General features: G+C 32.7%; 1 protein-coding gene across 1 annotated transcript; it reads left to right on the forward strand.

The window, feature by feature from the left end:
* The first annotated feature begins 3,043 nt into the window (after nt 1-3,043).
* On the forward strand, nt 3,044-7,035 carry LOC149207064 (sugar transporter ERD6-like 6). Its single transcript, XM_089397912.1, has 9 exons — nt 3,044-3,124; nt 3,499-3,583; nt 3,902-3,948; nt 4,070-4,132; nt 4,255-4,314; nt 4,488-4,553; nt 4,664-4,747; nt 6,373-6,546; nt 6,838-7,035. Exons 1-9 carry the CDS (start codon nt 3,113-3,115, stop codon nt 7,033-7,035), a joined length of 789 nt encoding a protein of 262 aa, XP_089254038.1. The 5' UTR covers nt 3,044-3,112.
* The last annotated feature ends 7,113 nt before the right edge of the window (nt 7,036-14,148 follow it).

The raw sequence follows: 14,148 nt of genomic DNA on the forward strand, positions 1-14,148 counted from the left end.
AGGAAATGTATAAGAGGAGGCTTGAGGGTCACTTGGAGAACACGTAAGAGTGATCAGTCTTTCTATTCTCTAGAGCGGCGTTTGCTAAGAGAGATAGAATTAGTGATCGGGAGTTGTAGCTGAGGGGTATTGAATGCAGAGAGACAAAGAGGCAGAGATAGTGCCAGAAGATCAGTGCAGTAGCCTGGGAGAGTGATGTAGAGCCAGCTGGGTCTCATGAAGGGCCATGCACATGTAGCTAGGAGCTGCGAAGAGCCTCAAAGAGGCCAACATTGCTAACACAGAGGGCTAGAGGCCTGACACAGGGCCTCCTAAGGCTGACATAGACCCATCTGGGTTGATTCAGGGCTAGTGCTAGGCAAAGAGGAGCTGACACAGTTCAGAGAGAGGCTGATACTGGGGTTTCTGCGGAAGATTGGTGCTAAGTAGCTGCTGGAAGGATTATCTAGGGTTTCAGCAAGGAGATTTGTCAAAAAATGAGAGGTATTATTGCCAAGGAAATTCTTTGTTGGGTAAGCCAGTTTTGGCACCCAGATTGTACTATGATATTTCTTAATAAGAAAACCCTCAGATAGCTGCACCAATTTTCCCACATTGGGTTTTTTTGGGGACATTGGTCCAAAAGTAATGGTGTCATATGGTGTGATTGTTTATGTTTCCTTTAGCTGTTGGTCTGTAATATGTTGAGCATGCACTAATGTTTATTTTCAATATTTAAATTGTAAATAACCTGTTAAGTAAAATAACAAGTAGGTAGGAATAAATCAGATAAAGTGCATGGAGGGTTTCTAAATAAGTAAACTTAGAAAATTCAACACCGAGGAGGATAATCTATGTAGATAATACTATCTTAATGAGTAACTATCCATAAATTGTCTTCGAATCAAGGCATATTATTAGTGAAGGAATGGATTATCATCTTATTGGATACAGAACATCAATAGTTCCCTTTGAATATCAGGAATGCAATCATCTGCAACCTTCTATTAATCCAAGGATTTTATAGCTTCGTCTTAAGGTGATCATTTGGCCTTAAGTCATGAGGCAACTGATCCATAGTGAGGAAATATCTTTTGCATTCAGGTGTTTATAACACTATTCTACATAAGATCTGATATCAAAATTAGGGTCCCTTGTAGATACTTCTTCAAGGCACCTCTGATTTCAAGGTGAGAGTTGCCTCAAAAGAGACTGTTCCACAGTGCCATGAACTTTCTTCATCTTAATTGTTCTTCAACATGGAATCTTCAGGTGTGCTGCATCTCTTATCCAAATTGCTGCAAAAATTTTGTTTATAACTGAAGATCCCTGTAGATTCTTCATAATAGATAATTCTTCAAAGGATAAGTTATTTGACTATCTTGTTCACAACTTCATTTGTGAACAAGACTGCAATACTATCATAATTTTGCAGAAGCTTCTACACCTTGTAAAAAGGTCATGAATGATGTTGAGTTGTATATGATGAGTTGTTATACCTAGAGTAGTGCCACATGTAAGGTATCCAAAAAAAAATTTACTGCACAAGATAGCTTCAGGTCTTTTAGGAGAACCATTTTTTTTCTTGAGAGATCCAAGATCTGAGTTTACTGAGGTGATTTCAGCAGAATCTCAGTTCTGCTAATAAAATACTCTGATCAAAATCTTTCACACTTTCACTTCTTGAAGGTACAACATGACAGAGGAAAACACAATGTCCTTCATGGCTCCTTTGCTTTGCTTGATGGGGAGGAAGGAATAGGATTGATGAGCAATGAACATGCTCAAACAAAAACCTTGGTACAATGAGCCTATTCCACTGTGAAATTATTGCTCTTGTAGATATTTATGCCCAGAGATCCAATAATTATGACAATATGTATTACCTATGTCGCTTTTCTTTCGTTGGGGTCAAATGATGCCATAAGATGAAATAGATCTGATATCTTCATAATCCAGGTGACAAAAACACAGTTGTCATAACTTCACTAAAATCACACAAGTTTCTAGAGAATTAAAGATCTTAAGCAAAAAATGACTAAGTGGCTATTTTGCAACAACTTTCTATGACAATTGGTATCATGTTGGCATATTTGTTTGGGTTGTTCCTTGGTTGGAGGGCTCTAGCCGTTGCAGGTAAGTTCCATTTTCGGTTGTGTTGGATGTTGGAGATTACTTTTACTTGAATGAAGGGAAGGTTTCTTGTTAATAGATATGAATTTGCAGTTGAAGGGCCAGTTTAGATGAATGTTATAAACTGCTTTAAGTAGTGATTGGCCGTCCTCACTTAGTTGTGCTTCCCAGATGTTATTATGCCTCTCATTTGCCCAAGTTTCTCAACAATCTTTGCATTCTAATTGATAACTATTTAAAATCATATTTCCTCTATGTTTTTTTCTCTCTATCTGATCTTCTTTCCAAGTGGGAACCTTGCTTTTATCCCAGAGTCTACTCTTTCCGTGTTGATTAGATTTGAGGCTTTGGAGAAATGTTTATTTTCCCATTGTTTTGTGTTTGTGCAGGTGTAGTTCCTTGTGCTCTTTTGGTTCTGGGGTTATTTTTTATCCCGGAATCTCCAAGATGGCTGGTAAGTTTTTGATAATGAACTTTATGTTTGTCAATTGACTGAGTTGGTGTTAACCATGTTAAACCTATCACCATATGTCATGTTGTGTGAAATCTTAATATCAAATTTAATGTTCTTATGAGTGCAGGCTAAAATTGGTAATGAAGATTTTGAAGCCTCATTGCAAGCTCTTAGAGGCAGTCAGGTTGATGTTACCCTAGAAGTTGTTGAAATCAGGGTAACATTTCGGAACAACTGCATTTTTATCATTTTCCATGTCAAATTCATATATGTTTCTATTGTACCCTTCTTGACTGATTGCTTATCAGTCACGTGTAGTTGTTGAGTCATGGATATCCGATATTGTTCCAATGGAGTTTTAGCTTGTTTGGTTTTGAGTTTTTTTCAGTCTGCAGTCTGAATGTTTTGCATACAAAGTTCCAACAATGTATATGCATTTCCCATCAAGGTCATATTTGTCACTAATCTACCTTTCAAAGTGTAGTGGAGACAGGAAATCAACAACCCAGAATAAAGTTTTCTGAGATCTTTGAATGAAAATATGCAATGCCTCTGACTGTAAGTCATATGTTTGCATAGTTAGGAATATGATAGACTTATATGATTTTTCTGAGTGCAAGCTTCTGCGATTCATAATGTTTATTTTTTTCATTATTTATTTATTTATTTATTTTCATTATTTTATTATTGTTATTTTTTATTTATTTATTTATATATTGTTTTTATTTTATTTATTTATTTTTTCGGATAAATCACATAGATAATTTTCTGGTCGACGCATTTTGAATCACACAATGTGGTTCATCATCAGGACTAAGATGATTTTGTGTGTGCTGGTGAATTTGCATAAACTGGTTGCTATTTTATTTCTTACTTGGCAAGAATATGATTACAAAAGTAAAGTATCCTTGCATTGTATTTATTATATGCAGATTGGCATTGGGCTGCTTCTTTTACAACAGTTGAGTGGAATCAATGGTATTATGTTTTACAGCAGTTCCATTTTTAAGTCTGCTGGTGAGTTTACTGTCAACTTCCTATTAGAAAGTATGGTACTTGTGATCTGGATTCATATTGTTCTATTGGTAAAAACATGAAGTAATTGCAAAATATATATTGGCATCATGGACTTCTAATTTGGATGGGAGTTGAACACAGGGAATCCTTTTTGTAGCTTTATAGCCTTTCATAATTAGAGGGTTTTAATTTTTAACTAAGGACTCAGATCATTCATGTGATCTTTATGGCCCTTCTATTGATTTTAATTCTTATTGTCTATCACACGCTTGCCTAAGAAAATCTGTATTGATTTCAATGTTTTATCATTTAAAACAGGAATTTCATCTGGTAATGTTGCAACCCTTGGACTTGGTGTTGTTCAGGTTGCTTTCTGATCCTGGGGCCCTACTAATTGCAATGCATGCTAGGAATGTTTCACTATAATAAAAGGTTTATTGTTCCTCATCTTAATCATGTGAAAGTTGTTGGACTGTTTATGTATAGGTTGTTATGATTGTTGTCAGTGCTGTGTTGATTGACAAAGCTGGTAGACATCTCCTTCTTATGGTGAGTAAACAACCTATTTAGAAGAGGATCTTTTAACTCAGTCAATTCAATTTTTTTAGATATGACATGATGAGTGTTGTTCAGTTTAAAGATCTCACATAAATTTTTAATGATTTCAACAGATCTCCTCTACAGGGATGGTTGTTTGTCTTTTCCTGGTTGGCCTTGCCTTTTATTTAAAAGTAATCAAACTCTCACGATGCTATCTCTCTGTTACTAGTATGATGAATAGAATCATAATAGATGCTCATCAACTTATTAGAAAATGGGCTTTGACATACGTTAGATTCTATAATAATCTTTGGAAGATTGAAATGCTAAAGATGAGTTCTTGGTGTATCCTGGCATCATCCAGAGCCACCTAGCGGGAGAGTCACATCTTGTAACATTCACCAGTATTTTGGTGGTCACAAGTTTGTTGGTAAGCTCCACGTTCAGTTGGTAAATAACTTATTGAAATTTACATTATTACATTGATGTCTTTGTTATGTTGAAGTTTTGTATAATTGCATTTGTGTTTTCTTTGTATAGGTTTACATTGTCTCTTTCTCCCTCGGGATTGGGGTTGTCCCCTGGGTTATCATGTCAGAGGTAATGCCTTTATCCAGATTCCCTGTATGAATACAACTACTACTGCAGGAGAGGATTCCCTTCTCTAATTTGGTTACAGATGTAGAGGGTTTCACAATTGTGCCAAGGTTGAATTTTGAGCATCATCAGAGAATGTCCTACTCCTCTCCTTTACTTAGTTACATCATTCAATACTCAGTACTTCCATATTAATATTCTTATGTCGATATTGTTTCTGTCCTTAGCAAGAAGCTCATCAAGAGATACTCTCCTAGGAGTATAGACGAGAGAAAAATGAGACATAGTTGATGTGCGAAGATCCTTGTAGAAAAAATGTAACTGAGTCATCCATTAAATTGCTGCAACAATGATATAATATACTATGATTGTGCCATATCAGAGAGCGAGGAGAAAGTGTCATAAAGTTGAGTATCGAACCAAGGGTAATGTGAGCTATAAAGCATATTATACACCAAGTTTGTTGTGCTGAGATCATTCCATATATACAAGAATGCCGAGAGTATACTTACATAAAGTGCAGAGATCAACCGAGATTATTGTATATGAATGAAGTTGAGATCAATGTATACAACAACGTAGAAATTATATTATCGAGACTGTACACTGAGGAGACATAGATGAATAGAGATTATGCAGATAGCAAGTGTTAGTAGAGGTACACTACACCCCTTTGATGCACAAGAAGTTTAGTTATCAAATGATCAATGAAGGTGGTGTTAAAGCTGCTGCCCAGTTCTATATTCTAGCGTCCACCTAAACAATGAATGGGAATATGCCTTTGATGGCAAGGGCTAGATGCTCCCTAGATTTACAAAAGAGGAGGGCACACTAAAGGCCCTAAAGATAGAGTAACACCTATCCCTCAACATTTATGATATATCACGAGTACCACTATGTGTAGAATTAAAGGAATTTATTATGCCAGATACTGAGGAGGATAATCTGTGTAGATAATACTATCTTAATGAGTAGCTATCCATAAATTGTCTTCGAATCAAGGCATATGATTGGTGAAGGAGAGGAGTTAAACAGAGAAATTTTTTTTATTTTGTCGTAGCACACATCCTTATGATATTGTTGTAATTTAGCTTTTGTTTGTAATGTTTTATTTCTTTTGATGTTGTTTAATTTAGATTTTTGTTGTGTTGTTGATTTTCATATTATTAAACTCAGTACTATATGAAAACTGGCATCTACAAATTTGGCTCAAAATGAAAGTTCCACCATCCAAAATATTGGTTGGTAACCTTAAAATCAAAGTTGAATGTTGATGGAAGTGAGGTACTCAAGTTAGTCTATGTTTTCATCCATTATTTTTTGTCTTCCATTTAATATGATATGTAATCATTCCCTGAATTTTTAAACCTCATGGGAAAATCCAAAAAAATACTTCTTCACATTCATGGATGGCATCCCTAGTAAACTCATTAGTGTAGACTAGCGCACTTACCCAGGAGTATTTGAACCAGTCACCTATTGGCACAGAACTAGCCAAATGCCCATCAAAATTGGAGATATTTGGTTGAATTGATTTGTTGGGTTTTTCAATAAATATACGTTTATATTGGACCTATAGATTACAATGATAAAATATTTATGCTTTAAGAACTCATTAATTTTGTATCTTAAGCTTTTATTTGGCATTGTAGGGACAAACTATGCATATGACGTATCAGACTATTTTCAAGGCATTGGAAGAAGCGGGTCTGGAAAAGACATATCATCCTCAGGATGATTTGAAATTCTTTTGTCTTGGGTATCGTGAAGTAAGGGATGATAATGCAGCACCTGCTGCAAGCGCAGTTATAGAAAATAAACCTCATGTAATTTATCTACACGTTTTTTTTCTCAACTGCTCTACATAAAATGATCTATGCTGTCCTCAATTACTAATTTGCCTTGTAGAATATTTTTTGTTAGATACCTTTAGTAGAAAATGGCTTTCTCTTGTAATTTACAGAATAGCATTTAGTTTAGTCACTTTCAAGTGCTGGACTGGCTTCAAAAATTTTCAGTTCAAAATTGACGAATCTTTACTGTTACTGAAACTGATATCATATTGTCCTTTTGGATGTTAGGTCCTTCAAATTTTACTGACATTCTTTATGTGACAGGCTTTGGCTCTGAAAAATCATCGTTTCATTATTTATGTCCATTCAAAGGGTATGATTGTAGATGATGAGTACATCATTCTAGGGTCATCAAATATTAACCAATGTTCAATGGATGGTTCAAGAGATACTGAGATTGCTATGGGTGCATATCAACCACAATATACATGGTCTAAAAAGCAAGACCATCCACATGGCTAGGTGATTGGCTTAAGATTTTGTACCATGTTTATATCATGCTTTGGTATTGTTTATTTTTTTTTTCTCTACAACAACTTATTTCCGAGGCACTCCCTCCCTCCCAACCTGAATACATACTAAAGCATCCCATCTTCTTTTATTTTTTTGAAATAACTATAAAAATTTTGGCCTCAGTGGGTGCAAAATTCTTGGCATGTGTCACTTTGGGGATGCCCAACCATGCATACACTAAGAATCAAACCTGGGTTAGTTGGGGTAGACTCACATCAAGCTTCTGCTAGACCACAACCCAACCTACATAAATTGAAGCACACTTACTAGAGGTCATGCCCGTTGTTACTAAAATTGATGTTGCATGAAGATGGAAGCTAAACTTATATGGGAAGTGGTGAACATATCCAGTTTAGTTGGAATTTTATTTAGAGATTATAGATCCAAATCAATTCATGTCTTCCTTTGTTCCGAGCTTTTAGTTGAGTGAATTTTCCATGCAACCTCCTCCTGCCATAACATCATAATGCACTTGTTAGTTGGGCTTCATCATTTTGCTTCATTGATTCTATATTGTGCTATCTTTCTACTTGTACAATGTATGAATTGCATTAAAGAATAACCTCCCTTACAATGAACAAGGATTTTTTGGGGCTCCATTTTAGACATTAATAGAATTTATATGCTCTTGATTTTGTAGGTCAAACATGCTGTTGTTTCACTACCAGAGAGGTTTGGTGAGCCTGAGTGTGCTGTAAGATACTCTGAATTTTGCATTATGAATGTCAAATTAGAATAGTTATTTGGACATTTTCTTTTTACATTTGAAGTTTCTATAATCTCTCACAAGAAAACTAAGTTTGCAAAGCCTGCATTTATGGTTTTATATATTCTCTAATATCTAGGAGAATTGTTTTCTACTTTTCAAATATAGATTAAAACCTTTATGACTTGTTTCCTTGTATGGCCATTAGTAGAAACCCTCCTATCTTCACACAACTCTTGCATGTACCCCTTTATTTACAAATGCTATTCTTATGAATATAGCTTAAAGGGAAGCATGGGCTTGCAACACCCAAACACCAAAAACCCATGCACCTTTCTTGGGACCTACTTGTATGCTAAGTCTTACAGTTTTGTTTTTAATAAATCATTTTACATACTCTTGTTGTCTTTTTGTGTAGTTATACTCCGACTCGTTGTCCTAAAAGTTACCCTAATATTGAGCTCATATTAGCCATGGATTTGCTTCTCCATGCTTCATATCATATTGTTGATTTCTCTATCATGTACCTTATGGTCAGAATTTTGTGTATTGTATTTTGAGAGACAAACTATTTTTCCAATTTGCATACAAGGAATTAACTTTTGTCAACTCTATTTCCAAATTTCCACAGGAGGATGGTTTATCTTTAGATGGTTACAAATGGCATCGTGTGGTTGGAATTATGGTTTCAATTACTTTTGTGAAGTTGTTCCTCATAATGCATTGTCGAAGTTTTACTAATGAGATTGTAAAGGCATCTACTTAAGATCATTTCTTTGGTGTGATCACCAACACAATTGGTCTAATTGCTGCTATTCTTGCAAATACTCCATATTGGTGGATAGATCTTGCTAGAGAAATTATGGTAAGTAGTTCTTTCACCTTTTGCTTTACAGTTCATAGTTTGCAACTTTTCACATGTTATGCTTATGTATTTTGTTGAGTGTGCGCCATGGGTTCTTGGCATTGGATACTAAAGAGTAGTTTGTCTTCCATTACGACATCCTCTTGTTTTTATAATCAACGTCCACTTGTTTAATAAGAAACTTGTTGTTGTTTTTTTATTATCATGATATACCTTTGCATTTAGTAGCAACATAGATGACATTTTTAGCACATGTTCTCAGTCCTCAGTACTCTTCACTGTCATAAACAATGGCTGGTGTGGAACTCCCAAGCCATAGAGAGCCCCGAATAATTGTGGAGCTAGGATGGAGCCATGAATTTATCTAGCTTAAAATTCAAAGGAAAAACATATTCCAGGTCTATTAACTTTTAAGTAAGGAGAACTAATTACAAAGGTGCAAGAGTATATATCCACTCCATTTCATCTCTTTTGCTTTTATAACGACTCAATTGTAGATTGTATTCACAAATCATAATTCTGTTTGTTTTACGTTTGGAAATCTAGACATTTTGTTATAGAATTTTATATGGGTGCATATACACAATAATAGACACATACATGTGTGGAAAAGAAGATGAAGAAAAAGTATTCTTAACATGGAATGAAATCCCAACACAGGGATATGCCACTGTAGCAAGATAGCCTATATACTTGAACATTTAGATGTATACTAATATAAGATTTTGAAATTTTTTTCAAGAGATATAGTCTGCCTCTCTTTGCACCTTTTGGGGAAATTTCTAGTTTTAGTAAGTTAAAAATATGGTTTGCATGATTATAGTTTTTATAAAGATTATAGATCATGTGTGAGGTTTTTTTTTTTTTTTTTTTTTTTTTTTTTTTTTTTTTTTTTTAAATCAATGGCTATAAATGTAGTTTTCAGGATTGCCATAACTCTTCATGTAATTCTTTAAAGTGTGCTAGCTCAATGGAAGAGCGCTTGCCTTACAAGGAGGGGGTTGGTGGTTCAATTCCACAGTGCGCTAACATGAATTAATTGATGGTTTTGTAGTTTATTTTTAATTAAATGTGTTTTATATCAATTTATTTCAATGGTGAGATATTTATGGATTCATTGTTTTATATTGTCTCTAGAGAGACAAAAATGAAATTGTCTCCTAAGAGACAATAATTCTTATGTTATATATTGCCTTTATAGAGACAATTTTTCAAAACAATAATCTTTAAGACAATAATTTTTAAGATAATAGTTTTTGAGACACCCACTTAAAGGCAATATTTAAGACAATACACAAGTTTTTTTTTGTCTCAAGTTAAGACAATTTACCCAAAAATTGTCTTAATACCCCCCTTTATGTAGTTGTGTATCATCATTGCATATATTGTTCTTACGTAATAAAAATATGCCATCTACTATTTCAGCCTCAAAGAAAGAGGTTCAACCCATCGCTTCACCTACTAGTTAGGAGGGACAATCTCTAAATTCACCTCAAATTTTCTCAATCAAATCAAAAGTTCATGGTGTTTGGTTTGTGCAAATATGGATTTCATATTAGGTGATATATGTTTTCATCAAGTAGTTGCATGTAACCTTTGTAGGGAGGCACTGCAAAGAGGATTAGGTCTATGAGGAGAAGCCTCATCTTACATGACTTGTTATATATGTGGCGATTTTTGCTACATTGAATTGTTATTTTTATTTTATAAGTTTGTTGATCTTTAGAATTGTAGAAAATAATTTATAAATATTGTTTTGTTTTACAGTCTCCAAAAATGTGCAAAAATCCTTGGTCCTAACAACCTTGAAGCTTTTGAATTACAGAGAGGTAGAGGATCATGTTTGGAGATGCCTTTAATAATGGAAAGAGTGGAAAATGATAATGTCTAACTTCTTTTGTCATTTCTAGCATATGAATTTTGTACTTTAAGCCCTAAGAAATGAGTTTCTATTATGTATTTGTATATGGTATTGCATTTTATAAGAAAATGCATATATGAAAATATCTAAATTTATTAATATGTTATGATGTTTTATACATTTGGAAAATCAATGTTGTGATTTATTTATTGAAAATAATCTCTCTCTCTCTCTCTCTCTCTCTCTCTCTCTCTATATATATATATATATATATATATATATATATATATATATATATATATATATCAATTGGGACTATCTTGGGTGGTTGGGAGAAATTATTGGGATCGACCCTTCCTCAATTGAAGTCTCCTAAGTGACATGATGAAATTTGATGTAATGGACAATAACATGTATATTTATTATCTAGTGTATCTGTGTGTGTGTGTTTGCGTGCATAATGGATTTATTTTTAAGTGGTTAGAAGGAATGAGGATGAGAGGTTAAATCCGTTGGATTTTGAGGATTTTCCTCTATAAGACAGCCAAGGTTTGAAATTTAAAACTCCCACAAGCTAGTGACACAATAACAAACCTAAAAAAACATGAAACAAGAGGAAGAACATCTCACTCATAATAGTGTAACAAATATTTAATGATTTTCATAGACAATTTATAATAATTCTTCTTAGCTTTGATCTTAACAAACAAACAAAAAAATATGAAATAGGAAGGAGCACATCCCAACCATAATAATGTAACAACCATTTAATGATTTTCATAGACAATTTATAACACTTCTTCTTAATTTGAATCTTAATGATTAGTCTCATAAGTCAAACACACCATATATATATATATATATATATATATATATATATATATATATATATATATATAACAACAAGGAGCACATCTCAATCAGAACATTGTAACAAGCATTTAACACTTTTAGAAACAATTGATAATAATACTTCTTAATTTGAATTTGAATTGTTTATGCTCATAGAAGCCTATACATTAGCTTTCCATATCTATCCATGAACATAATGTTCTTTGTATGTTCTACATAATAACTTTCAAGGTCTAGTCATATATTTACCCATGTTTTTAATATTGGCTATATTGTTAAAGATTTATAGATTTGTATTTAGAAGGATCAAACACTTAGAAACATATTCGTGTACTTTTAACTTAAGAAAATTTTCACATGAAATATTTATCTAAGATTTAGGTATATCTATATATATATATAAAAGATGCTCTCACTTGAACTAATGGATCTACCTCTCATGAGTATACTAATATTCTATAAATAGATAAATAAATAACACATATTATCATAATAATAAAAAGTAAAAAAAAAAAAAAAACCATTAGTAACATTATTGATAATTATTAAGAAACTTTATTAATAACTATTATTAAATAAATTTATCAAATTTTATTTTAACTGTGAATCATTTCCCTTTTGCTTTTAAATTATATAACACAAATACATTATTAAAATATTCAAAAATTTCATTACTTCAATTTTTTACTATAAATTACCATATTTAAAACATTTTAAAAAATTAAATACAAAGAACTTTACGACTCATTTCATTTATTTTTCTTCAAAGTTTAAAATCAATTTGACATTATCGCACCTTCCTACCAATCGTCCATATATAGAAGACCAATTTAACATCCAATCCTCCAACTGTAACGTTAAAAGTAAAGCCGATTCCATGGATATCCCACTCGGTTTCATAAATGAAGCAGCGTAAGGTAAACGCACCGACATACTGCATTTCGCGTCGGTGTTTAGGAGCCCACTAGATACGGATCTACTTGCGTAGGACCCCACTAAATATGGATCCGGTTTTCAAACAAGTTTTCAATAAATATGGATCCGGTTTTCAAACAAGTTTTCAGTTTTTTTCATGTTTAAATTCCTGCTCCTCGCTCCTCTCTCAAAATGTTTTGGTATATTTTTCGAGAAAAAATAATATTTACTTAAAATTCAGTTAAAAATAAATTAGAATTGTAAATATTAAGTGTTTCTAAATATTTAGTCAGATTTCTTGATCACATCTCATCAGTCTATTAGCAAAACCTCACTTGAGGGTTTTGACATCTTATGAGTTTATTAGCACTATTAGCAAAACCTCACCGGAGGGTTTTGACCAGAATTGACCCCGCAAACTCTTATTAAAAAGGTGCAACTTCTCGTTAAAAAATTGCTTTGACCAATTGAATTAACCTTCTGAAATAAAATTGTAAATATTAATTATTAAATTATTATTTAAATATATAAATATTAGCTATTAAATTATTTATTAAAATAATATATTTTAAATAATTTTTCTTATATAACATGTATTACTATACTATTAAATGTAATTTTTTCTATATAAAATTATAATTTCATAATATTAACCTGAGCAAAATTACAGTTTCATCACCAAATTTTAAATTTTTATAATGCTTACTGAAAAAACTAAAAATACTTCTCGCTGAATTTCATAAAAAAATGTTTTGGGTCGTCCTTGATTTATGGTCAAATGAGGTGCAGAGCCTGTACCTACTCTCTAATTACTGAAAATTATTTCAAGCCAAGGCAGTGGGAGTATTTTGGTCAGTAAATTGATTATCATCTTTATGTGAATTGTTGATTTCAGAATTTCTTTTTACATTTTCAAAATATTTGAGAAATCAATATAACTTCAAGTTTGACAAACATAAAGTAAACGAGATAACTGTTTTCTGAACATATTGAGAATACCAGATAACTTGGTTGATTGAAAGCAGATCGAAGGAAAAGGAGGAGAGAATAGGATTATTAGATTGACTGAAAAACAGGCACAGTAGCTCTGCAATATTTTCTAAAAGAATCGGAGATTACTTATCTCATAGCATTGCAAAGTGTGTATATTTTTACAAGTAACCAAATGTATTGGATTATTCAACCAATTCCAAAGGTATTGGATTATTCAACCAATTCCAAATGTATGTTCTTTGTATACATTGACTTTGTTGTTCAGAAGAATTTGATCTAAGTAGTTGATATCTCAGAATTTTTTTATAGGTCCGTAATTTTTTTGAGTACTTACCTGTACTGAGATTACTTATGATGAAATTTAAACAGCTTTCAAATTGAATATGGGTAAAAGTTTCACTTTCATGTTGCGTTCTCACTTTAAAAGCACACTGTAATATATATTAAACTATGTTCATGTCATTGCTCAGCCGCATTCTTTTTATGTGCGTTTAAAAAAACATTTTAATGTTAATTGCAGATTTTAAGAATATCTAGTTAGTGATCTACCTTATCAAATTCTTGAGATATTCCCAAAATCTACTATCAACTTAAAACCAATCAGATACCATCCAACCTTATTTACTATGTTTGATTTATATGTTATGTTACTGTGCAGCCTTCTAGTTGTACTATGGAACCGGGGAGCACATCGAACATCCTTCGAATGCTGTCGTCATACTAGAAATTTATGCTCCTAAAATGCAAGGAATCGTTATGACAATAGGTCAGTAGGTTTGCTGTAGGCTTTTCTTGGATTCTATATGTAAAATTTGTACACTTTGATTTCTGTTACAAGTAGGTGTGGAAATTCACTGAATGATTCTGAAC

This window comes from Pinus tabuliformis, chromosome 1_2 (assembly GCF_031772625.1).
Source record: "Pinus tabuliformis cultivar Carrire ecotype Pingquan chromosome 1_2, CPIR1, whole genome shotgun sequence".
In the NCBI taxonomy this organism is placed as follows: Eukaryota; Viridiplantae; Streptophyta; class Pinopsida; order Pinales; family Pinaceae; genus Pinus; species Pinus tabuliformis.